This window comes from Kryptolebias marmoratus, linkage group LG15 (genome assembly GCF_001649575.2).
Source record: "Kryptolebias marmoratus isolate JLee-2015 linkage group LG15, ASM164957v2, whole genome shotgun sequence".
In the NCBI taxonomy this organism is placed as follows: domain Eukaryota; kingdom Metazoa; phylum Chordata; class Actinopteri; order Cyprinodontiformes; family Rivulidae; genus Kryptolebias; species Kryptolebias marmoratus.
Genome location: NC_051444.1, coordinates 27,637,331 through 27,663,547, shown reverse-complemented (window position 1 = coordinate 27,663,547; position 26,217 = coordinate 27,637,331). Strand labels below are relative to the sequence as shown.

Below are 26,217 nucleotides of genomic sequence, written 5' to 3'. Positions count from 1 at the left end.
CTCCAGCACTTGTAAGGACAGGGAAGTACCCTTGACTCGGTGGCTTAGGCCTAGAATCCAAGCAAACACCCAGAAGCCATGTGATGAGTTCCTCCTGAAAGGCCTGGTGAATCTGAAGGCTCCATCATACTCCATAAGACGTCAGGAAGTCAGTTCGTGGTCACGTGGTTGTGAGACGTTCGTTTTCGTACACACCTTTCAACGTCCATGAGGCACATGGATTAGAACTTCCGGGAACCACAAAGATGACAATTATCTGTGATATTTGAAAAAATGTAAATATTTTCATTATTTTGTGCAAAGTAGGAACAATTCAAAATAAGATTGTCTGTTTAAATGCTAGATTACATAAAGAAGTTGAACAGATTTCTACTGTTTGAATTGCTTTCTAGTTTTCTGAACACTGAACAGATTGAATGTACTGTTTGAATTCAGTAATTCGTGGTTTAGTGACCTCTGAATTTACACTTATGTATTTAAAATGTGGCCATAACAAGAATCAGATACTGTACAGTTTCCTGTAAGGCCAAACAGAACATTTTTCCAAAATAAAATAGTCTCTAAAGCGATTTGAAGGATTAAACAAAAGAGCCGAGCCGAAACCCGCCAGCTAACCCTCGTCTTTCCCCGGGCTGCTGCAGCGAAGTTTACCGTAATAACCCGAGTACCACCGAGAGGCGCACAGCCGCTGCTTTCAGGAACCGTCGGAATTTTAAGTTTGCGCAACTTATTCAAGCTTTACGGTAGTTAAAAAAAAACAACGTTGAAATAAAACTGTCACCGGCGACAGGTTTTGTTAGCCTCTTATCCTCTGAATCATACACGTCTTTAATCGATTGTGTTCTGATTTTTTGAGGCCCAATAGTTTTTTTAAATATATATATATGCGTGTTTCTACAAATCTTTATGTTTTGTGTTCAGGTCACTTCAACTCAAAAACTACGTACTGCAGAGATTTGCCTTAGGTTTTCGTCCACTGGGTGTTTAAAGTCTCAGCTGAACAAGCAGCACTTTTAGTCTGTCTCAGGATTGAGGTTTGTGTCGTTTGATTTGTTCTTTTTGATTAAGTGTTAAAATGTATTTTTCTCTAACACCAAACCATCACGTGTCCAAATAAGTTAACTTTTTTATCTTTATAAATGATCCAACACATTCAATTTGAATTAAAGCAAATATGAGTCTTCATATATCTATCTTCTCATACCATTCTTATATTGATTTATTTTCTAACTAATGTAATGTACCAGGCAGCAGCTGGAAGGGCCTGTAGGTGGGAGTGAAACAACATCTCAGTGAAAGTCGTTGCTGCACTTTCAGGAAGTAGGAAGCGGTAGGTCACACTTTCCTGTTTCAGTCTCTTCCCTTCAAAATAAAAGGAAAGGTTTTCAAATAGTCTGACTAGCACTGACATTGAAAAATAAAATCAAAGACAATATGGAATAAAAAAAAAAACAACGACTTAGACTAAAGCCAGGTTATCAAAAACAAAACTTTCACAAATTGTATTTATTAAAAATAAATATCACCCAAGAGGCAGTTTAATAAGTCACATTTCCAAATGCCATAAGAAGCTTCTTTTTCCTCAGTTGCAGACAATCTAAGACCTTTGTTTTGTCATTTTGTGCTTAATTCAAACAACATATTATAGGGACATTGGTTCTGTTTCTTGTTCTGTTGTTTACCTGACTGTCTGAAATGCCTGAAAATATGTTTAGAATATTGTTACACATTAACTTAAATAGTGCATAAAATTCAAGCAAATGTGCCAGTCAGTTATCAGCAATATGTTGTGATCTTTCTACAAGACTGTGGTTAAGAGAACAGTTTTCTTTTAGGGCAGCAGCATCAATCAGGGACCAAAAGAAACTGAAAAACAAAAACCTCTACACAACTGTTTCAGCTCTTTTCCAGGCCGTAGCAGGAAGTCGGGCTTTTACTCTGAAAAGCCGTAGGAGGAAGTTGAACATGTCGTCCAGCTGCAGAAACTTTCGCGTCGTTCTTCCACATCAAGATGGACTGGAATGAGGACGGAAACGTAGGTGGCTTTACCTTCATTAGCTGCTTTTTATTCGTTTCGCTGTAATTTTCTGGTTCTTGGGCATGAAACCCGCCTCGCGTCTTTCGCTCTGTCGGTGGTTTATTTTAGCGCCTTTGCTAGCTTTGACGAGCTAAGCCGCTGCTCGGCTTTAACCCGCGGTAAGTTGCCATGACGCGGAACAACCTGTGCAGATTAATTAGAAATGAAACGACTGACAACTAGTCCTTTAGCTTCGTTGGATTCAGTTAACCTGGATGTAGTTACCTGAGAATAAACAAAACTAGCTAGCCGGCTAATCAAACCTCAGCTGGCACGTTTAGCTTATTTCCTTGTTTAAAAACCCCCCAGAGATGTCCACGTTTCGGTTTTTAATTTCTCCGGCTGCTGAACAAACATCTTATAACATGTTTATGCCGGGTAACATCACTTATTGTCAGTGAAATCCTTTTGTAACTACATCTGCTGAGGTTTATTTAATCTACATACATTTATTACATCCAGACAGCGTTTAAACCTTTCCCATATGTCTCCATATGTGAGCCCTTCAGATTTAACATGTGCTGTGACATTAATAAGGTGGGATTCGTCCTAAAACTGATCAAATTAACCCATTAATTCATCCCTGTCAAGACAAATACATACATTTTCTCTTCAGTGTTTGTAAAATTAACCCAACCAGTTTGTAACAGTTTTATTGTGTTGTTAAATAGCCCCTTAATATGTTGTAATGTTGTCTTATATAGCATCTTTATTTAATCTGAACTGTGTTTAATAATAATATACCTATCTACATTTTGACTCTGCGTTTTGTCCATCGAAGTTTCCAAAACAAGAACTATTGAAGAGTTTAAACATTAGTAAGAAAACCAGTTCATTCGGTTTATTAGTCTGGAAGTACAAAAAAAGGAATATTTTATTTATAAGATGAAGTCTTTAATGGGTCATCTCTTACTATAAATCAGTGGTGTTAAAATTAGTGACACGGGGCAAAATTTAAATCTTTGTTCTAGTCTATGGCCAATCTCGATCAATATTTATTGGAAAACTACATAAATTAATCTTGATATTTTAATATAATATGCCAAATTATTCATATAGAACTGCAAACTACCTTCTCCTAGTGACAAATTATATAGCATTTAGATAAAAATGCTTTAATGAACAATGAAGAATAGATAAAACCTAAAAAGAGACATTATTACAATTCATTTCTTATGCCGTACTCTGTATCATTAGCTTTTAAATTATTTTTCTTAGTAATGCATTTTATCATAATCCATTAAAACATCTAAAAAACCCAATAATAAAAATCTAAGCATACAAGTACTAACTTTTAACTTTCAAACAAGGAGAAAATCTAGCAAAAGCAGAGTCCTTGTTACTCTGATGCACATTATTTTGACATCGTTTCTTGGCTGCAAGTTTATCAACAGGAGTTTGATCGGTCCCAGTTGACGTTCTCCGTTGTCCTTTCCATGTCAAAATCAAAGATTACTGAGAAATTAAAACTTCATGTACTTGGCTTCAAAGTCACTGTCACGAGAAGACTAAATAGGCTCAGCTTTTGAAGCAAAATGAGAAGCGATAGAAACTCAATCTGTCACAAACTGGAGGGCCTCATCTGATCAAACTGAACATTATTTAAGGGGGAGGAGCAGATGAAACGCTAACAAGGGCCGGATCTGGCCCGCGGGCCTTGAGTTTGATACATGGGCTATAAATAGAGGGAACTTCCTCTTTCCTTTTTGTCAATCAATTGATTTAAATACAGCACCATCTGTTTTCATTTATTAATGTTTTTTTTGGCTCTTCTCAGTGTATGGGTGTCTCCGTTCACCAGTTGTGCAAAAGTAAGAAACGCCCAACAGGACTACCCTAAAACTTCTCCAAAGTGTTAGCTCTTACAGGAGGACCTGTTTGACCTAATCTCTGCCAGCTGTCAGACTCCAGTTATCTTACCTCGTATTCACATATTGTTAAACTTTACAGCTTGAACACATGAGTCACGTTTTCCGGCTCGTTGTTCTGAAGGCGAAGTGGTCCGACTTACAGTTAATCTTCCAGAGAGCACTAGGTTTGCCAGGGAAAAGGGGAGAACTTGTGAAAGTTTAGGAAAAGTTTGTTTGAGCAAAATGAAACACTTGCTCTGTCAATGTTTAATGTGTTTTTTTTTTTGTGGGGGGGGGGGGGGTTTACAACTTCAATTCCTCTCTGCACAGAGTCCGTGTCATTTTCACGTCGAGCATCTTAGATCACATTGGTGTTGTTTTTCCTTTTTCGTTTGTGCTGCAGGGCCACGGCCACGGCCACATGCACGACAGCTGTCACCACGGGCACGCGGGCCACTCTCACAGCCACGGGCCGAGAGCGGCGGCCTTCGGCGGGATGACCAACCTGTACATGCCCGCTTACGGACAGCTGGGGAAAGGCGTGGATCAGACGATGGACATCAGTCAGCAGCCCAAGAAGCGGTCGCACATGGATGACAGCAGCAGCTGGGACATCGTGAAAGCAACACAGTAAGGCAGCGGTCCCCAACCTTTTTAGCTCCAGGGACCGGTTCATTATCAGACAGTATTTTCACGGACCGGCCTTTAAAGGTGTGGCGGATAAATACAACAAAATAAAATGATATGACCGTCATGAAAACAGGGGTATTTTTTAAAACATAATAAACGTAAATCCATTGTGTCCTCGCAGCTTTGTTAGCTGCGTCCTGGTGTTGTGTTACCAACATGAATAACACCCTGTCCTCCCGCTGATGTTCTCTGGTCAATGTGGCGATGTTTAAACTTTAAAATAAGAGACACCACAAATATAAAGTGCACAAAGAATCCAACTCACCATAACTCTGAATCAGTGGAGCCCTGTGTCTGTTTCTCAGTAACCAGACGGTCCCATCTAGGGCTTCCAGAGACGTTTGTTTTTTACTCATTTTGCTGCTTTGGGGTTTGTTTTTAGCGGTAACGTATCACGTAACCTAGATAAGCATTTTGACACACATCAAGAGGGAGTTATAGACGGATGTAGGGGAGAGAATCCGGTCAGTTTTCAAAATAAATGTTGCTCAGACTCCGAAAAAAATGAACAGAAATACTGTAAGTTAAATATTCTTTCTGTGCGGCCCGGTACCAGATGACCCACGGACCGGTACCGGTCCGTGGCCCGGGGGTTGGGGACCTCTGCAGTAAGGGATCTGTCAGCTGTGGACGTTTGGTTTTGTAGTTGCTTTTCTTTGGCAGCTTCAGGACCGCCTGCACCTCTTTGCATGATCTGATTGCACCCGTAGAACCACAATGCAGACAAACGTACTCACTGCTGAGTGAGAACTGGCAAACCTCACTGATACATGTATGTTTTTAGCTCAGAGGAAACATTTAAAAAGCATAAGAACAATGGCTACATTTGCATGTGCAGCAATCTTCTAATGCTTAATTAAGACTTTACTCTAATGAGGATGCCGCCGTGCAAACAGCATTTGTGTTTTGCTTGTTTACACTGCTGCCGTTACTCACTTACTCCAGCAGAAATATATTATATTACTCCTGCTGAAACTGGTAATGCTGCCGCTTTTCTATTTGTGCTTGCAAATAATTATAGAAATTTACACAAATAACCCTGTAATGAAAAACTGATTGCAGTCTAAAAGTGTCCAAAATGGCCCGAATCACTGAATTTGAAGTTGTGTTAAAATGACAGAAATCTGCTTTGAGACATTACATTTCCGAATTAAACTCTCCAAAGTGAGGTCATTCAAAGAGCTATCTGAAACAAGTCAGATGTTAATTGTTTCTAACCTTTCTATAGCACCCCACATCAAAAGATCTGAACTATTGCTTTAAATAAAACTCAAGGTGATGTTGGTTCAGTAAAGCATTGTCATTATCGGTGTTACTTAAGAATGAATTGTCTTTAAAGACTTTACTTATGTTATTTATTTGCAATTTTGGTGTGCAGCTGCAGTTTTTTAATTACTACTTTCAGTGAGGATGAGACTAAAACTGTTAGTTTTCTAAATTTCAGCACCGTTTTCTCAGAAAAATACCATTTGACAATCTGGACGGTGTCTTTTTAAAATGTTTGTCACAGACTGACACCCTGGAGACAGTTTAGAGATTCTTGGTTTATTTTTGAAGAAAGAGTAGAGTTTTGTTGTTTTGAAGACTGCAGTATAAGATCACTGCCATGTAGTTAAGCCACCATGCAACTTTCCGTTCCATTGAATTAAAATCTGTCTCGCAAGTAGAAAAAAAGCCCGTCTCACAATTTTGTCTGGTGAAGTTGTCTCCGATAATGTCTCCGCCACTTTAAATTGTTTATGTGGCAGCCGTAGAGTTTAAAAGCAGAGAGGGAGCTCTCCCTTTCTGTTGTCTAATCAGAATTTGTGACGTTGTGGAGGATCCAAAACCGCCGCCAAAACGGGAGCAACGTCAACAACCACATGTGCATCAATGAGAAGACATGCTGTCTTTGAAATGACGCAGGTCTTCAGTTATACAGTAGATCTTCCTAAAATTCAACCCACTTGTATAAAATCATGTTGGCTCCATGAAATAAACCCGATGAAAGCGGAACAAAGGAGAGGAGAGCCAGAAGTCAGCAGAGAAGCTGAAGTTAGGAGAATCTGGATTGTCAACATACAGGCCTGCTACATCCTGTCTTTAGAAAATATAGGAACAATACTTGACAACAAAAAAACAACACAATAAGGATCCAGATTGGAAGGAGCTAAAGCTTCAGGGAAATCAGGATATGTGCATTTTAATTCTATATCCAAATTATTTCTTAGACATGTAACATCATTTTTGGTCATTAAGACAACCACATTATACACTTCTTGTATTAAAAGCAAAGCCAGAAAGTATCAGTGTGAACAAAGTAGATTTACCATAAGCTAATACATTTTGAAGGCAGTTTTTCTTAATAAATTTAATGAATTTTCTCAAAAATTGTATATTGTTGGGTGACTTACTTATGGAAGAATATTCCAGACACTTTTTTTTTGTGTTTATTAGTGCAGTTGTAACACGCACACGACTCAGGCGTGCTGCTACAGCAAGACAACTGATTCTCGTTTTGATAACGACGGCGATTGTCCACCGAGTCACGGTGTTGTCGTGTCGGGCACTAGGACCACGCGGCACGTCGCTCACGCCGGGCAGCTTCCCCTGCGGCCTGCGCCTCTGCAGCTCCGTGCTGAGAGGAAGAGTCTCTGCCGCATGTTTATTTAAAACAGAACAGACTTGATGCTGTGCTCGCGCAGTGATTTGCCAACTCTGAAGCTGAGGAAATAAAATTTGAACCTTCTCGTTTTTCACACAAAAAGCTCTACAAATAATAAGGCCTTTAGACATGTGTGTTTAATCAACAAGCAGAGAGCAGGGTTTTACATTTTAATCCAGTAAAGCCTTTGATAATCCTAATAGAATCCTAGTTTTCAGGCTTAAAGGCTGAATGTTCCTGTCAGTGTGTTGTTTTGGGAGTAGTTTCAGATTATTGGTGTCGGCTGCTTTTTCTGCTCGGTGAAGGGGAGGTGCAGCAGAGCAAAGGTCACCTTTCTTGTAAGGAGAGGAAAAAAAGAAAAGAATTCTGAGAGTGGTAGTAGAAAGGAAACAAATTGTTTTCTGAAAAGAACCTGCTTTACTCGTTCAGTGCACAGTTGGCAGCCTGCTTTGGGTTCACTGGATTCAGTCTTATTTAGTTCACCTTTTAGATTTATTTCTGCTTTTCTATCTATCTAACGAGCCTGCTGAGTTTCTGCTTTTTTTCTGTGTGCGATCTTCTCAGGTTCGGGATCCTGGAGCGCTGCAAGGAGCTGGTGGAAGCAGGATATGACGTCAGGCAGCTGGACAAGGAGAACGTCACTCTTCTTCACTGGGCGGCCATCAACAACCGCTCCGAGCTGGTCAAGTAAGAGATCCTGATGTCTGTTTCACAGAACATCATATCGTGCGCATGTTTAATGTCTAGGCCTTTCTGTTTTATTTGGACTATTTCAAAACAGGTCAAGTTCAACTTTAATTGAAAGCAACTAAAACAATTTGCAGTGAAGATGTTATTTTCACTAATAAATCAATTTATAAAACTAGTTTTATGTCAATTTGTTCCCGGATTGATCCATTTAAAAAATAATGAACAATAAAACAGAATTTTCACTTTGCTAGAACAATTAAAAAATACACTAGACTGCTTCATCAGCTTGTCTTTTATTGGTTCAAAAAGAAGTCACGTGCAGTCACCTTTTTTGAGCAATAATAGTAAAACTTAATCTGTGCAAGGAAAACCAGCAAATACTGGTTTGTCTAGCTGCAGTGAACTTTTTTTCCCCTCCAAAATAACAGTGATATTGTTCAACCTGAGCAAAAAGAACATAAAAAGGCGCAGATTTTTTTCAAAGTTAATATAAGAGGTCTCGAACCCTGTCTTATATGATTATTGGCCATTAGGAGCCTGATTTCCACTTTAAATCTTTTTAAAACATTCACAAACTAGAGGCACTCAGAGGGCGCGAACCTCCGCCTTGGCCACAGCAGGGTTAATAAATAGTGCAATTCAGATCATAATCTGGATCAGCACCAGGATTTAATCCAGTAGTTTTTATCTGATCTTTGCTGACAGACAGACAGACAAACCAACCAACGGACACAACTTCCTTTGGCGGAGGGTCACAAAATTGAGCTGAAAGACGTAAACACAAACTGCTTTGAGCTGCTGTTTGAAAGATGGTTATCTCATTTTTTTTTTATTCCTCTCAGGTATTATCTTTTCAAAGGGGCGATCATTGACCAGCTGGGAGGAGACCTCAACTCTACTCCACTTCACTGGGCCATAAGGTGGGACTGGGTTTGGTTATTTATTTATTTATTACCTTCTGGTTCACATATAGTCACATCGTCAGTCAGCTGTGAAAATGAAACACTTTATTAGTTTTAAATAATAAGAAACTACAGTCAAGTAAAAACAAAAACAGACAGATTGAATCAACTTAATCTGAAGAAAAGACTTTTTAAAACTTTCTATAAAATGTCATTTTAAAGAAGGGCAGTTTTTAGTAGGAAATAAATACGGACAACATTTAATCAAGCTTGAAAAGGCTGAAACCACACAGTTGTGTCCCATCAGGTGCCCCTCATTAGAACAACGATACTCAGCATTTTGAAGCACGGTTGCCCTCTTTAAACGTCAGACATTAGGTTTGGTGTGCTGCAGAAGTGAGAGTGAACACCACGGTGAGATAAAGAGAGCTGCCTGAGGCCATCGGGAAGAAGGCTGTAGCAGTTAGGGAGTCTGGTAAGGGATTTAAAAAGATCTCAGACCAATTTGAAATCAGCCACCCTCTGTCCAGAAAACAGTCTACAAGTGGAGGACATTCAAAACCACCGCCAACAGGCCGTCCAAGCAAGTTCACCTGAAGAGCACACTAAGAGAGGCTGCTCGGTTGTGTTCTCCATGAGCTTTCAGATCAAGTCGGCCTTTTTTGTTTGTCTTTGTGAATCACCGATCAGGCAAGGCCACCTCCCGATGGTGATCCAGTTGATGAGATACGGAGCGGACCCCTCCATCGCAGACGGTGAGGGTTACCGTGCCCTCCACCTCGCCATCCTCTTCCAACACATGGCCATAGCAGCTTATCTCATGGCTAAAGGAGAGGTCAGACTTCATACGCATCACCGTTTGACATATTCTTCTTCTTCAGCTGAATTTTGTTTATTGTTCTTCATTTTAGGAAGTTGATGTGCCTGACTGTAACGGTCAGACCCCTTTGATGCTGGCAGCTCAGAAGATTATTGGGTAAGAGTCACAGCTGTGCAGAGTCATAAAATATGTTCCCGTTGTTTTTCTTGCCATTCACCGAAAGCTTTAAGGACTTATATAAAAGTTAAGTTTGAATGTCTCTAAATACGAAAGTCTTGATTATTGTCATATGAATTTCACTTTGACTTCTTGGTGTTTGATTTTGAAAGTTGAAGAGAACTTCCATGTTGTTTCTGTCGCAGGCCCGAGCCCACGAACTTTCTGATCAAGAACAACGCCTCTGTGAGTTCTGTGGACAAAGTGAACAGGAACACGCCGCTGCATTGCGCAGTGCTTGCAGGAAACGTGGATGCCGCCCACATCCTGTTGGAAGCAGGAGCCAGCGTGGACGCTGAGAACATCAACGTGAGTTTTACAAGATTCACACAGATATTAAAGGTGTAGGTTTCAGTCTGTTGTCTCACTGTGATAGAGAAACGAGTTAGTGTGAATATAACGTGTCCACGCTGAATCCATTTGACTCTTTTTCAGGAAAATTCCCTTTTTTAGTTACAGTGGTGGCTTGAAGTCTACCTTAATGTAACATATTGACCATTAAAGCTCTGTCATACTCCATAAGAAGTCAAGAAGTTGGTTGGCGGTCACGTTGTTCGTTTCCTTTCATCGTCAAAACTCCCGGGAAGCTCCTCCCTCCTCCTGCAGCCCATCAGCTTCTCAACTCTCCTGTCCTTGTACAGATTTTTGCTTCCCTCACCAGACATGTTTATCAAACGGACTGAGATGGTACACTCCGTTTGGCATATACAAGTTTGACGGTGCGCAATAATGAGCGAACGAAGGGAACGCGTCCCTACGCTGCCCGGCCGAGGCGTTTGTATTTTCTAACAGCCTCCAGCTGCTTCTCAGCGGAGCAGCAGAAGCAAAATGCCTCCATTAAAACTCACCGGCTTTTCCAAATAAACACACCCACAACAACTTGACCAGTCACATAACATTTGGCGCAGACCTCTGTGAGATAAAGTTCGGCCCGGGCTGATGAAGCTGCTACACGAACAAAAATGAATCAACCCTGTGACTGAGAGCCGACTCTCATGGAGGATGACAGCAGCTTTAAAGACTCCTCTTCTGCTTCACTTCATTCAGCTGAGCTTTAAAATGAGTCTAAGATCACAATGTTCATTTAGTTTAAGTTTTGAAATAAATGAGAATTCTTCGGTTTTCTTTCAGTATGTTTTATTGTGTGTGTGTGTGTGTTTGGGCCTCAGGGTCACACGCCGATCGACCTGGCTCACCAGGTGCACAGCCCGCTGCTCGTCCACATGCTCAGCCACGTCAAACAGGAGCGCATTCGCTCCAGCTCCCGCTGTCTGCGCTTCGTCAACAGATACAAGGTACAATCAGAGCGAGAACAGAACGTCGCAGGGTTTAAACCTGGATGGAAAGTGTAAAAGATCCATTCCTTCTGTTTTGCCCAGGTTTTTGTGCAGTTCTTGTTCTGCACCGTTCTGTATGGCTGTATCGGAGCGATAGTTGATATGAACTCGGAGTCCTGGTTACTCAAAGGCATCCTGTTGGCCTGTGTTATAGGTGGGATCAATTTAGCCTCGAGGTGAGAACCCGTTTCTCTTCAGCTCTGCTTTTGATAGATTTCCATGCGAATGCGCTCAGTGTTCACTGTCGGTTCTTTTCCTTTACTGAGCATTGTTTGTACGAAACAGGAACTTCCCGACGGCGGACTTTCAGTCTCTCCTGCCAGCTTCAGCTCTCATGGCCTCAGTCTTCTGGATGCTCTTCACCTGGTGTCTCTGGTTTCTGCCAGATATCCTTTTTTTGTTTTGGACTCCTAAAAACATTTACAATGCAATGTTTTTGATATTTGTTTTACAAGTCAGGGTGTGTTTCTTTATTGTTTTTTTAAATGTAAACAATATTACTGATCTTACTCCATCAGAATGAGTTAATGAGTCGACTCAGAGACACATTAAAGCAAAGACAATGGATCCGAGCTCAGGGAAGCTACGAAACAAGGCTGTAATTTAACCAGAAAGTATCATAATCTGTTTAAGACAAACCAGCAACAACAACAAAAAGTCTTATTTTTAGCTTTAATCAAAGAAAACAGATTTGTCATATTTCTGATTAAATGGTTGTTATTTTTGCATTCAGTGTTCTGGATGTAAATTAACTTTTAATTTACAGTCCCCTCTTAAACTAAATTCAATGTCAACCGGAAAAAAATGGTTTAACGTTAAAAGATCAAAAAAGATTAGCATTTCAGCTTTAATCAAGAACTGTTGCACAACTTGGAAAATGGCATCAAGTTTGATGAAACACCAGCAAAAGTAAAGGACCAGATCGACCTGAAATGGATTTAAATGAATAATATTTAGCATCAAATCCTTGACTTGCAATAACTGCATCAAGACCTGACCAAGGTTTAGCTGCACTTTCCTTTTTAAATGCTTGTTTTAGGCTTTGACCGTAGCTAGCTTCAGATCATTTGTTTTTCCTGTTCAGTCTCCTGTATATCCGGTAAAACGCAGCTCAGTTGAGTTTACGTCTGCAGATAAAGTTTAAAATCACTTTTCTCTTCCAGTGAGCTGCTTAGTTGTTCTGGTGGTGTCTATTTCTGGTTGGCTACAAAAAAATATCCGTTATTAGTTACATGTTTTAATCGTTTTGCTCATTTAAAATAATGAGTGTTTTCATTTAAAAGCTGATATGTTTGTTTGTTTTTTCAAATTTAGATATGGATGTCTGTATATAACTAGAAGCACTCAGAGAGCACAAACCTCCACCAAGGCCGTAGTGAGGATAAAAAAAATAACTGGATTTTTTTGTGGCAACTCCAACATTTCCTGACAATTTCATCCAGATCTGTTTATTATTAGTTTTTATGTAATAAAGCTAAAAGACGGACAAACAAACAAACACGACTGAAAACATAACCTCGGCGGAGGTAACAAAGGGGTCACCTGTGACCTTGACCTTTGACCCTGTGAGCTTGAAATCAATAGGCATCATCCTTGACCCATGAGGTGTCCGGCGGTGATAGGGATGTCTTTGCCTGGACTTTCAGCTGAAGTGTTTTCAGTGAAAACACTTCCTTCCTTTATTGTTTTTAACTGGGAGAAAACCTGAGCACGGCATTAAATTGGTCTTTGTGTTTTATAGCCACTAAACACGCCTAAAAGTTGATGTTTTGTGAAGCGGGTGATGTTTCAGTACTGAGCTGAAAGCTTCTTAACTCAAGCCCCACATCTGTCGAGCACCACAGTTCAGGTGCTGTTCACGCTGAACGCCACCGCCCTCCTCTACTACTACCTTCGCACTTGCAGGACAGACCCGGGTCTCATCAGGATCACCGAAGAAAAGAAGAAAATGGTGGGAAAGGTGTAAAAACTCTCAGAGCAGTTAATCTTTTCTCCCGTGTTTTCCGAGGTAAGAATGTCTTGACTGTTGTGGTTTCAGAACGTGGTGGTGTTGGCTGAGGCCGGCTGTCTGGACCCCAGAGTATTTTGCACATCCTGTATGGTGAGGCGACTTTTTTTTATTGCACGCAGCTGTCAACAACCTGCATTACCTAATGCCACTTTCCCGTTCGCAGGTGAGGAAACCGATAAGAGCAGTTCACTGCTTCAGCTGCGACGCTTGCGTGGCCAAGCAGGACCACCACTCCGTCTGGACCAACACCTGCATCGGTATGACTGACGAGAAGCTGTCACTTTAAGAGGATTCAATATCACGAAACACTGTAAAATAACGTGTTTATATTCAGAACATTTCAAAGCTTTAAATCGGTTTGAGACGATAAAAGTACGAAAAAAGGAGTCTTTACTGAGCAGCCTTTTAATTTAGAAAATAGAAACCATTACACTCAGTGGTTCAACAATCAGCAGATTAATTGGTGATAAAAGGGGCATCCTTCAACCTTTTAAGGTAGCGTCTCATTGGGCTGCAACTGTTGCTGGCTTCAAATTGTGAGAAAATAGGCCCTTTTTTTTTCCAGCTCGGCTGCATTTTGCCTAAGTCAGTTTTTGAAAATCACAGCCTGTTGTTCAGTGTGCAGCTTGCAAAACTATTCTAGGCCAAGCACACGATTTCCTCTCCACTCACCCCACCCTGTCATCCGCCCTCAAGTTCATGATTTAATCTGCTGGAGTACACTTTCAAACAGATTTGGACCCATTTTTTAATCAATATTAATGTTGCTTTTAGACCTGGACATTCAGGGCTGTAGATGTTTTCTGTCAGGGGACCTCTGTGCACGAGTCAAAATACAGCTGGAGCTCTCCAGAATTCATGGAAGCTAAAAGACATCTACAACAACTGTGCAACTATTTTAAAAGAAAACCTGTCGCCCAAATGTTTTGAACATGTTCAAAATTCAAGCCACAAGGCTTCGGGCCTTTGAAACGCGCACAAGGAAGTTGAGAACCACCGCAAATGTTTCGAGACATTTTGGAGAAATCTGTCGTTTATCAGGATTCACAGCCCACTGAGATGCTGGCTTTAGCCTTTCTAAACTACAGTAAGTCGTGTTTCACCTCTTTCTGCCAAAACTCTGATAGAAAATCATTGGTTTGCTCACAAAAATATTTAAATTATTTTAAAAACTTGTCAAGAATTCAGGTCTTTAGGTCGGTCTCTAATGTCATGAACAGAAATGGAAACAGCAAACCGGTTTGTAACTCCACTGAGTTTCAGACATGGCTTTGATCAGATGAGTCCATGTTTACTCACTTAAAAGAAAAAAAAAAGAAGTATGCGAGAACATCCTGGCTCTTACCAGCGAAAAATGCAAATGAAGCCTGCAGTCCAGATGTGGACATCATCAGCAGCTGGAGTTGTTTATTCAGCTACTATCAACAGATTTCTTTAGCAAAACTGCAGCAGTTTGTACTTTCAGTTCTCAGCCAACTCCAAGACGGTGTTATAAAGCAAGGCAGCGTAGCAGCTGTTAAATATTAGATTTGTTTATTTTCAGACCCACAGAGATGCTTTAATGCAGCAGGAATTATGTCAAAAACTTGTAAAAATACACAAAAAGTAGAAAATGACACTTTATTAGCTTAATAAATTTCCCTTATTGTAAAGCTGAACCCTTTTTCCCTCCTTCAGGTGCGAGGAACCATCACTTCTTCGTCCTCTTCCTGCTCTCCCTGTTTCTGATCGGCTCCTGGATGCTCTACGGTTGCATCATGTGTGAGTGATTAAGAAGCAACAAAAGCTCAGAATCTCCACGGTTCTTTGGCGGTTCTGTATGTTCTGCGTGTGTGTTTTCAGACTGGTCCAATCACTGCACGTTTCACTACGAGGAGCAGGGTGTGTGGGGCGTGGTCACAGCCCTGGTCAGCTGCTCGCCCTGGGTGCTCAGCGTCTTCGTGCTGTCGTTTTATCACACCTGCTGGTCCTCCCTGGTCCTGCTGGTGCAGCTCTACCAGGTGACGGATCGACTGCTTCATCGGTTTCTTCAAGCTTTCTAAAACTCTAAACCTCTAAAACCGTAGTGACAACATGTAGTTAGCAGAGATTCATGATGAGTTTGTTTTATGGAGATTATAATGGTTTGATATTTGTGTTTATAAGAGAAAAAAGCTGTAAAATCAGGGTTAGGGTTAGGGAAATATTTACATTTATCTGCAGGTAGTTTGAAAAGCGTTAATTAATAGTTTGGTTTGCTAAGGCTGAGACGAGTCAAACCTGTCAAGTCAGTTTATCTGGTTTTCTTATCTGCTGCTTTCGAGCATTTTAGAGGCGTTGTTTCTTATTTTTATGAGGTTTTTTTTGTCTTTGTGTTGGAGCAGATTGCATTCCTGGGATTAACCACAGCGGAGCGATCAACTCTGATCCTTCAGCCGAAGAAACTAAGACAACCCATGTCCATGAGACAGAACCCCTTCAAGTGAGTTCATTTCTGTTGTTTTACTGAAGAGACCAGCCGCTAACCACAACCTGAGGCCCAAAACAACATCTTTAGGGGCGAAAACCTCCTGATATTGAGAAACTGACAGATAATTTTGGATGTTCTGCATCCTGATTGGACATCCTAAAAAGGCATCTACACTCTCTTTAACATCCACATGCAATGATTAATGTTTTTATTATGTTAATTATTTAATATGCTGATATAGCTGAAGTTTTCACTGTATTTTATAGGTTTATGATGTGGAGTGATAGTGTTTTTGCCTGGGTGTGTTGTGTTTGTCTGTTCCATTAGCAAAATATCTCGTGAATCAATGAACAGATTTTATTGAAACTTATAGAAAGACTGGAGTCCGTCTGATTCAAGGTGATCTTAGCAACCACAAAAGTGGAGACTTACCTCAGATGTGGTGTGGTGTTAGCTCAGAGATCATCCAACATATTCCAGCGTGAGATTGCACCAGAATGTCAGTTTCAGGGTTTGACCAAAGCAGCAACAACTCCATCATTTCTCAGCATCAGATCAGCTCCGTCTAAAACTCTGGGTGACTCAGACTCCTTCAAGGAAAGCTCGGCTTTTAATTACAGGGTTTCTGTAGGGTTATAAAAAGTCTGACATGTAAGATTTATTGTAAGTCCTAAATATGTCCAGAATTTCTATTTTAGGTCTTTAAAATACATTCAGTGAACTCCCAAATTTGTACGTTCGTTCATGCGTTGCTTTTTCCATCAGTATTTGTTTGTTTGTTGTTTAATGCTGTCAGCCTTCATTCATTTATTCTGTATGCAGTTCTGTCTGAGTATTTCAGATGGTTTTACTCTGTAACAAAAGTAAAAGTCCCGTCATGCAGCCGCCCCGTGGGAAGACATTTATTTCCAGTCGTTCAGCCTTCCCCTCTAAAGAATCAGCTGCTCTGAAACTGATTTGTTGCAGGGATTCATTTGATTGGGAAGGAGTTTGAATATAAGGCAAAAAGAAAGTTACTACAATGATGTTTTTTTTTTTTTTTTTACTTCATGAAGGTCTTAAATTTGAATCATAACTGTCTTTAAAGGGTCTTAAAATGACTGAAACGTGCTGAAACCCTGATTTATTGGATATTTTTGCTGCAAATTTCAGTATTTATTGTCAGGGGTATTCATTATTTTACATATTAGCATTTTAAAATTAATTCACGGGGAGCGTTTTGCTTTGGAGTAATAAATATCTCAGGTTAGCTGTGATTTATTTCTCACTCTGCTGTTCCAAACAAGAAAAAGTTCAGGTGTTTTGAAGTGGGCTCGTGTGGAAAGGTTATGAACAGGAATGTCCCGCTGGCTGTAGATCTCTCTTTGAACGACCTCAGTTCGGAGAAACAGTTTAATTTTGATTGGATTGACGAGCTAACGGCTAGTCTGAGCTGAGTCAAGACCAAAGTGGATCACTTCTGTCTCAAAATGGCTCCAGCTGTTTTATAAACCGTTACATTCCTGTCATTTTTCCAGCACACATTAATTCATGGAAGTAGCAGCAGCTAGCTGTAGCACTCCTGGTGCAGACACCTTAAGCAGAAATATTGGGTTATTTTACCGAAAAAACTGATGTGGATGTAAAGGTCTGTAAAGAAATAAACTCATACAGGCTGCTTTGACATTTTTGAGACTTGCGTTTTTTAAGGAGGAAGTGGATGACGGCCCACCTTGGTCTTCATCGCGCTCCTGACTAGCCATTAGCTTGTCAGTCCAGTCAGAATCAAACTCAATTTCTCCAAACTGAGCACAGTCAAAAACCTGTCTACAACAGGTCCAGAACTTCCCAAGATCTGAACTATTGCTTTAATTCTTACATGGATCCAAACACAACAAACAGTCGCTCAGGCTGTCAAATCAAAAAGCACGACTAAAACACAATATCTGTTAGTTTTTGTCAGTTGTGTGCAAAAAAAAAACCCCCAACACTGCAGTAACGTTTCTCCGCCTGATGGCGTTTCTTCCCACTCGTCTGTTCGCAGCGCGGGCGTGGTGCAGAACCTGGTCTCGTTTTTCCACCTGCGCTGCTGTGGCCTCATCAAACCGAGCGTGGTGGACTGGTCAGAGCAGTTCCAGCCCCAGCGGGACCAGTACCTGTTTGATCAAATCAACGTGGTCTGACCTCTCCTCCGCCACCTCCCCCCACTCAGGCTCAGACTCAGACTCTTGGTTCTGGACCAAAAAAAGCACAGAATGTATTTATTTATGGGGTTTTTTTGTTTGTTTGTTTTGTTTTGTTTTTCCATCCGTTGGCTTTTTGTAAGGACAAACCACAGTGCTAAGAAGTTGGCAAAACTGCAAAGCGCGTGTAAATATTGTTGAATTCAGCAGATCTTCATACGAACTGCCGCTGCCTTATACTTGACCAATTAAAGTCAACAGAATCTGAGGTTCGGATTTGATAAAGGGACAAAAATATCCTTTTAAAGGCCTAAATTGTTATGGACGTTTTGTGCTGTTTTTTATGAACACGTCAATCCTATTTTTATTACGTGGTTTGAGGCAAACAAAAAGAATCTTTGTATGTAAACAGTTTGGTTTTATGCCTTTTGTAAAAGCTGCATGTGTTTAATAACAAATGACCACTATAATACTTCAATAAAGCAACCGTGTGCCTGTCTTTTTACCTGCTTCTGTTCAAAACTCACTTCTTTTTGGCCTCATGGTAATCAGTTACATCAGTCTTATGTCTGTAAATTAGTCTCAGTTATCTGTAAAAAATATATCTGATAGAAAAACCATTTATTTGCAAAATCTCATCTCTGGCTCAGCATGGCGGCCCACAATTATTAATTCGGGGGGAAAAAAAACTTCTGCCGTTTGTGGCTCTTTGCACAGGATTATTGATGACAAAATATTAAGTTTAATAAGCTGAAGAGTGAACAGCTGCCTTTTTAAAGCAACTAATATAATTTTATGCAGGGTTTCAGGGTAAAGTTTATTAAAACTTACATTGTTTCGAATGTTTCCCACCCGCCATAGACTAAAAGCAACATTTGTTTGTTTGGAGTGTTAATTTGTGAACCAGTGGCCGGGTTTTAATAAAACTCAGAGTAATCAGTGGATATACAGCTACAACCGATTACCTTTTGGAGTCGCCCTAATTCAAGATGGTTGCCACAGCTAAGTGAATTTAAATGCAAAAACTCATCCGGTTTTCTAGATACTGAGCTAAGTTTTGGGTCGTGGCACCTGAGAATAAATCCCAACACATACGTCAAGCACTGTCTGATGGTCAAAGGCCTGTTTGTAAAACTTTGCCATTAACTATTAAAATCAGTTGTGTGCGTTAGCAAAATATCGCATTAAACACCAGATAGGATTTGAGTTCCCCTTATTCAAGATGGCCACCACAGTTAATCAGCATTAGCCAACACAAGCTTTGCAGACGTTGAAACTAAACCTGGTGTGATTCCTGACACACGCCCTGAATGTTAGCACATCTGAGACTGTAGAGAACTTCCAAAATAACTCCGTCCCTCCTCATCACAAGATGATCTTAGTCTAAAACTGTCGTGAAAAGGCGGCGGGTGATACACATTCCCTTCCAGGATCCATAAGCTACATGTTCCCATGATTTTGTCAAAGGCTCAAGTTTTTTGGGTCTTAAAAAAAAACAAAAAAAAACATGGCGACTTCTGTAAAATAAACAAATACATTTGGATGTAACAAAATGATTTTATTTAGTGCTGCACACATTTCCCCCTGGTTTTCAAGTTATAGTCACTTTAAAACATTAATGCAAAGGATTCTTGTCCTGACTGTTCCTGAATATCTCCCACCCACTGGATACTACTGAAATAACTCCTTTTGCTGTCTAGAGGATATTTAGGGCTTTTCATCCATCCATCCATTTTCTTTTACCCCCTTCTCCAATCTGGGTTGTGGGCAGCTGGTGTCTATCTCCAGCAGCCTCTGTGTGAGAGGTGGGGGACACCCTGGACAGGTGGCAAGTCCATCGCAGGGACACATAGAGACAAACGAGACAAACAACCATTCACACTCTCACTCACACCTAGGGACAATTTAGATTTACCAATTAATCTAAAATTCACGTTTTTGATCTGTGGGAGGAAACCACGTGAGCACAGGGAGAACATGTAAACTCCACCCTGACCAGGATGTGATCCTGCAGCCTTCTCAATGATACCAGATCTGAAAGGGTGGAGCTGTGGTACCGTACAAAGACTGGGGGATTTGAAAAAGAAATCGTGATTGGACAATTTTTTTCCCCCCTGGTAGACAGGAGGACAGGGGGAAAGACATCCTCCAGGGTGAGCTGGGAGGTCTGAACCTCCGCCAGACGCGCTCACTCCCGTTCCTCCAACATGGCGGCATTTCCCAGCCCGAATCCTTTTGGGCCAAAGTTTTTGGCGTAGCAAACTGAGGAGGAGAAGAAAAAAATAGAAATGAGCAAATTCATATTCATATTGAGCTGTTAGTGTGTTGTAGCGCTGTGGTCTGACTCAGATGAACCGTTACTCCTGCTGAAGAAGCATACCTTTACAGTAAAGCTCTCCATCCTTGTCGGTCACTGTGGTCGACTCCAGGCTTTTACCACACAGAGCACAGCGGAAGCAGGTTTTATGCCAGGCCTAAACACACACACACACACATATAAGAGTCTAGTCTGGACCTTAATTTCACCATCAAAAGGTCAAAACATAAAGGCATCAAAGATCTAATTAAGGTGAACTGATTATAATAATGTCAGTTCATGACAGTAATGCTTTTAAACAACTTAGTTTGACTTCATGACCAGGTGTTTTGTAACATTTGAAGTGTTTGGTGTTACTCTAACTTTCATTAAAGAGTCTATTATCAAAGAGCACCTAGTCCAGGGGTGTCCAATCCTGGTCCTCGAGGGCCACCATCCTGCATGTTTTCCTTGTTCCTCTGCTCAAACACACCTGATTTGAATCAATGGGTGATTAACAGGCTTCTGCAGAACAAGTAGAGGTGATTTAACCACTGAATCAGGTGTGTTGGAGCAGGGAAACAAGTAAAACGTGCAGGATGGTGGCCCTCGAGGACCAGGATTGGAAACCCCTGGTCTAATCAAGTGATTCAACATTTGATCTCCGCTTTACTTTAAAGCAGCATCTGTTTTGTCTTCTATTACAGATGCAACAATCTACATGCATTTATACATTTTGATCTTGATCATGTGGCGAACACGACGAGTCGCCCAGCAAACAAACAATTTCACAAGGAGTAAACTTATCAGGTTTTGTTTTAGCATCCATTGGAGCCCAGAATGCAGGCAGACACGAGGAGCTCAAAGGAAAATCTGGTTTATTAATAAAATAAGAACAAAACAAAAAGGCTGACGTGGCAGCAAACTAAAACTTCCTAACCTGCAGCTCGAGAGGAGCCGCGACGAGGACCCAGCGGAGAGGAAACAACTGGGGACTGAATGTAGAGGCTGATGACGAGGAAGCGGAAACAGGTGAGGGATTACAAACTAGGGACAGGTGCAGATGGGCGTGGCAGGCTGACTGAGGGCAGGTGGCGCACAGGGAACACAAGGAATTGAGAACATAGAGGACACTAGTAGCAAAACTATACAATATATAACATGAAAACAAGGAACAGACTGAACACAAGGATCACATAAAAAATCTAATAAACAAGATCCTCAAATAATGACAAAACCTCCGCCTCACAGATCATTAAACAGTTTATATAACCTATGGATTATTATGAAATATGCATTTAAGCTTTTTTTTTCTTCAATTGATCAATCTTTTTTTGTTGTTTTTAAGGTGAAAATCAGCTGCTTGGTCCAAAAGTCTGTTTCTCTGATCCCGTGTGGCTGATTGGTTCTGTTTAACGATCCTTAATTTTGCAGTATTCTGTCCTAATGTCTGCATGTGCCTTCCCAGTCCACGTTTTCTTATTTGTGCACAGTTGCAAAGCATGTTTAAAGACAGATTACTGAGAGTGAGCAGGTCTGGATTCACGCTCTCAGTCGGGGGAGGTAAGGGTTTTATTTTGAAGGAATGGAGGACGGTCCCTACCTTCCCCGCTCCCATCACCTTCTCTGCTGCGTAGACGGCTTTGGAGCAGCGAGGGCAGCGGTCAGACCCGCCGAACTTCTGGGAAAACTTCCCAGCGTTGGCGTTTGAAGAGGTCGGTCGAGCTTTGGACCTGGAAAAAAAACTAGTTTCAATTTGGAGATTTAGGAGGTGGGGATTTCAGATAGTTTCTAAACATAAAATCTACTCATATGTTGCTCTGTATAGAGATCTGAATACAAGGACCCTGTGATTAAAACTCAGGCCTGGTCACTTTTTGGGGGCCTGCCATAGAAATGTATAGGAAGCAAATAAAATAAGTAAATATATCTTAACAAACATAAAACTTGGCTCTCTTTGAATCACCCCATGAACCACTGGACAGATTTTAATAATGAAACCCTCAGAAAGGAATCATTGCTGGTCCCTTTGAGATGGATTTGTTTTTCTGGCCCACTTGATTTAAGATGGCAACCACAGCTGCTTCGGCAAGTGCAAAAATGGCCATAGCTCAGTCGGTTTTAGAGATGTTGAGCTACAATTTAGTGTGATAGTAGCTGACAGTAATCCTATGAGTTAGGTTTAAAACTCAGCTGCTTTGCCAAACACACAAAAAAAAGGTTACTGCTCAGTCAGTTTTACATATATTGAGGTGCATTTTGGTGTGGTAGTAGGTGATAGAGATATGCTTCGGCCATCATTTCTCCTAGTTTAATGCTTACTCTTGTGGCTGCAGCTCTGCATCCTGTCCAGGAGGGTCAGAGCTCAGAGCTCCAGCTCCTTGTCCATATCCGTAGCCCTTTGGCCCGTACTTCTTGCCATAACACGACTTGCAGTAGATCTCAGACTCGTGTGCTGCCACCGTGGTGCTGTCGAGCCCTTTTCTGCAGCTCACTGCGAGAAAGTTAAAAAGAAAAAGAAAAGGAACGTGAGTCTGGGTGAAAACGATTTCCCCGTTTCCAGACAGGGGGGACAGTCACGTTGGAGGAATGGGAGTTAAATAAAGCTCCCGGCTCCAGTGGCTGGTTTTATCAGTCAACGGTGGCAGCACACAAAGTCAGATGTCTTGGTGTTGCTATTTGTAGGAGAGGACAGGAGTGTGAAGTGAATGCTGGAGAGAAGATGAACACTTAGCAGGTGGGATGAGTTTATCATGGAGGCCTTTCAGAGCTTGAAGTGGAACAAAGGACGAGTCCCGACGACTCCAAAGCGCTGCAGAGTGTTTGAGATTCACGGAGAAGGAGTGGGCCGCTGTTTGATTCCAGAGTAGCTGTGAAAGTCTGGATTATAGAGCCGAAGGTGGCAGATCTTACAGGCTGCATTCCAGCAGAAAGACAACTGATGTCGAGGCGTTTTAAACTCAGTGAGCGGCCTGTCAGATTAGGAGTGGGTGAGATTTAATTTCCAAAGTGTCGGCACATTTTAGTTAAACTCTGCGTTGAATCTTCTATGCAGCCCCTGAATAATGAGTGATGCTTTCAGGGATTTTTAAAAACATTTGTAGCAAAGTTTACAAAAGCGTCTCACACCGACTCTCCATCTGAAATAGTTTTGTTACTGACAGCTGTGACATAAGACCCCAGCACAACGTTAAAGATGCAACACTTATTTCTATAAATTTGTTCAATTTTTTTAAGCATTGTTTTAGACTGGTTCTGCAACACTGGAACAATGACTTTACTAACCTAATAATAAAACTTCAGGTCTGTTTGAACCCATTAGCTTTAGATTTAAATGCCCAAAATCTTTAATTTAGACTTTGTTTTCAGATTTACCAATAAAATGCTGGTTTTCATGCACTTAATTTGACTTTTTTTGACTTTAATAAAGGACTTCAAGGACCAAACGGAGATCCTTGGGCACCACTTCTGGCACTCAGGCTTTAATTTCCTCATGAATTTTAGACATAAAATGATCCACTGTATGTGTTTGGTGTCCACAGGAGTGGCCATTGTATGAAGAGGGAATAAAAAAAGGTAAAGAAAAGCAGAAAAGTCACATAAGGATGAATCAGTTGAGTCAGCTGGCTGTACGGAGTGAAAACTATGAAAAGGGAAGACTCAACATAAAAAAGTAGGTTGGGAGGAGGAAAAAAGCAACACGTTAACAAGTAAAACAAGCCAAGGTTCTTGCAGGAGCAGTTAGTAGAAGAAGGAACCAGACTGCTCACTGCAGATGAAGCAGGGCTTGTGGAAACTCCTGCCGTTACACTGGATCTCCTCTGCGTGGTACACCGTCTTCTCACACGCCGCACACTTTGTTCCTCCACCCCAGTTTGGCATCTTGGAGACGAAGATCCACAAGACTGAAAATGAACAGATTATTCATTTAATACTCGATCAAACATCGTCACGGTAAGCTCACTCTGTTGCAAAAGAAAGTGGCACTAAACACTTGTTATATGATTTTTTTATACACATTTAGAACAGCGGAGCCACCAAGTAGGAGCCAGGGGCCCCGCGGAGGAGCCCTCCTTAGACAGAAAACATGTCCAGTTTTAAAAACTACACCAATAGCGATTAAGAATTAAAGCGTAATCGCAAATGTGAGGCCGGCTGCCAAGGCAGGGACGAAGTGAGTGGGTACAATGTGGGCAACAAAATAATCCAGTTTTTGCGAGCCGTGTACACAAAAACAAGCTATGATTTTCAAAAAACTTGCTGCACAAAATGCCGCTGTACTGGTTTCTGGTCACTTGGTTGCAAACATTGAGAATTCAGTGAGGTTTAATGGTTTTTCTTGCTGTTTTTCCTGTAATGTTAGACAGGTTGGCTTAGTCACCAACTGCCGAGGGATTTACGACATTTAGCAAATTATCTCACAAACAACACGACTGGTTTTTATTTCGGTTTGGAGTCAACCTTGATTTAAGATGGCCGCCACAGCTGGTCGACCTTAGCCAACCCAAAATGGCAAGTTCCAGATACTGAGCTAAAATCTGGTGCGGTAGTAGCTGAAGAGTCATTCACCCCAAGATTATCAGTGGCCCCCATCTGGTCACTGGCTGGTGAACGTCTTGGTTGCGCTCCTGCTTTTGAGCAACTTTCATAGATTTTTAAAAAAATGTCTTTATTTTACAGATAAATTAAGATATAGTCATCTCCAAAAGATAATAAATTCACTCTTTTTTATCTGAAAAGAAAAAATTGTTTGCTTCTGTTCATTAATTCAGTTTTCATTTTTTTTATATGTAAAACATGAATGTCTTTTAGAATTAGACCCCCAAATTTGTTTATTTTAATATATTTTTTCGCTTTTATCATCAGTTTTCAAGTTAAAACCCACATTTGCGGTGAAACTAATTCTTCCCCTTCACATTTCTGTTTGTTCCCGTCTAATTTGGACTCAGCAGACGCCGTTCTAACCTTCCCTAGGTGTCAGGTTTTGCTAAAAGCCTGAGGACTCAGACCTGGCTTTCTGTCTGACATTTCAGTCTCCACTTGTATCACAAGTTGCCTATCACCTCACAAAACAGGTATCTGACATTTAGAAAACAAAAGCCACCAGACACGACTGACTCATGTTAAAATATGTTTTAACATGAGTCACAAGAAACTGTTCGTGTTCACACAGATAAAAGCAAATGATCTGCTAAAGAGACACGAAATAAATGATCAGCCTCTCTGATGTGTAGTTGAAAGATGGGTTCCTACCTTTGAGTCTGAGCCTGGATTTGACTCCTAATGTGGCAGCTAACACTCCAGACAGTTAAATACTCTCCATCTCACCATCACCAGGGTCCACTGGTGACGCCTCCTCCTCTTAAAATAACTTGTGACAGAGCAGATCCCCCTCTGACTCGTTATCAGGCCCTGAGCATCAGGCACTCAGACATTTGTTCTGGACTCAGAGCTCGGACAACTGTCTCACAGGAGGGTAATATTAGCTACGCTGCGAGTCTGAGGATTAAAACAATCGCAAACAAAAGGATGAATAAGAATGTGGAGAAGTGTACAGATCTTCACAACAGGTGGGACGGATTTAAAGCTTGGCCTCAGGGTCGCTGCTAAGAAAAGACCAGAGCTGATTTTTTTTGTTTTTTTTTCACTTCTGATGCTATTTTAAGGTTTGTTTGTGTATAAAAATAAACACAATTTAAAACAATTTAGTCAGATAGAAGAAAAAGCCATTTTTGACATGTTCTTATACATTATTTAAAGCCATAATAGCTGTCAATATAAGGGCTTTTCCAGTGTTTTTGATTTGAAACTTTTGTATTTGTGTATCATCTATGATTAAAAAAACAACCAATAAATATGGATCATTCACTACCAAGTTCACTAAATAATTTGTAATAAATGATCAGTCATGTTTTGTTGCCAACAATTCCGAGTCGTTTGTTTACATTCGAACATTGACCAGTTCACTTCAGACGGTCTCGGCGAGCGATGAAGATTGAGCTAGTAAAATAATTCCCAGATGTGAACAGAGTCGCCAGGTGGAGACAGAGAAGGTCAATTTCGTCTCTCTTCT

At 40.9% G+C, this 26,217-nt stretch overlaps 2 protein-coding genes across 4 annotated transcripts; one reads left to right on the top strand and one right to left on the bottom strand.

The window, feature by feature from the left end:
- The first annotated feature begins 1,900 nt into the window (after positions 1-1,900).
- zdhhc13 (zinc finger DHHC-type palmitoyltransferase 13) lies at positions 1,901-18,353 on the top strand. Of its 2 annotated transcripts, none has more exons than XM_017426710.3 (17): positions 1,901-2,035; positions 4,331-4,557; positions 7,826-7,948; positions 8,794-8,871; positions 9,544-9,688; positions 9,765-9,829; positions 10,036-10,198; positions 11,059-11,184; positions 11,269-11,402; positions 11,512-11,612; positions 13,053-13,186; positions 13,265-13,327; positions 13,401-13,494; positions 14,915-14,998; positions 15,080-15,237; positions 15,601-15,698; positions 17,710-18,353. In XM_017426710.3, the coding sequence occupies exons 1-17, from the start codon at positions 2,012-2,014 to the stop codon at positions 17,846-17,848; spliced, it is 1,956 nt and encodes a 651-aa protein (XP_017282199.1). In that variant the 5' UTR covers positions 1,901-2,011; the 3' UTR covers positions 17,849-18,353. The 2 variants fall into 2 exon arrangements, with proteins under 2 accessions (XP_017282199.1, XP_017282200.1); XM_017426711.3 differs by having other exon boundaries at positions 1,902-2,035; positions 13,053-13,177.
- A 1,032-nt stretch (positions 18,354-19,385) lies between these two features.
- Positions 19,386-25,527, bottom strand: csrp3 (cysteine and glycine-rich protein 3 (cardiac LIM protein)). Of its 2 annotated transcripts, XM_037979678.1 has the most exons (7): positions 25,398-25,527; positions 23,915-24,049; positions 22,467-22,638; positions 21,748-21,877; positions 21,085-21,225; positions 20,229-20,322; positions 19,386-20,110 (listed from the first exon to the last, which is right to left on the bottom strand). In XM_037979678.1, the coding sequence occupies exons 2-7, from the start codon at positions 24,024-24,026 to the stop codon at positions 20,037-20,039; spliced, it is 723 nt and encodes a 240-aa protein (XP_037835606.1). In that variant the 5' UTR covers positions 24,027-24,049; positions 25,398-25,527; the 3' UTR covers positions 19,386-20,036. The 2 variants fall into 2 exon arrangements, with proteins under 2 accessions (XP_037835606.1, XP_017282224.1); XM_017426735.3 differs by lacking the exon at positions 21,085-21,225 and having other exon boundaries at positions 25,398-25,526.
- Positions 25,528-26,217: the final 690 nt, after the last annotated feature.

Bases quoted from the DNA above. Each gene is read 5' to 3' on its own strand.
- zdhhc13 (XM_017426710.3), top strand. From the start codon at position 2,012: ATGGACTGGAATGAGGACGGAAAC. The intron at 10,199-11,058 runs GTGAGTTTTACA...TTTGGGCCTCAG, and splicing joins TGGACGCTGAGAACATCAAC to GGTCACACGCCGATCGACCT. The intron at 11,185-11,268 runs GTACAATCAGAG...TGTTTTGCCCAG, and splicing joins GCTTCGTCAACAGATACAAG to GTTTTTGTGCAGTTCTTGTT.
- csrp3 (XM_037979678.1), bottom strand. From the start codon at position 24,026: ATGCCAAACTGGGGTGGAGGAACAAAGTGTGCGGCGTGTGAGAAGACG. The intron at 21,226-21,747 runs GTAGGGACCGTC...ACCTGCCCTCAG, and splicing joins AGGTGATGGGAGCGGGGAAG to TCAGCCTGCCACGCCCATCT. The intron at 20,111-20,228 runs GTATGCTTCTTC...TCTCCTCCTCAG, and splicing joins TGGAGAGCTTTACTGTAAAG to TTTGCTACGCCAAAAACTTT.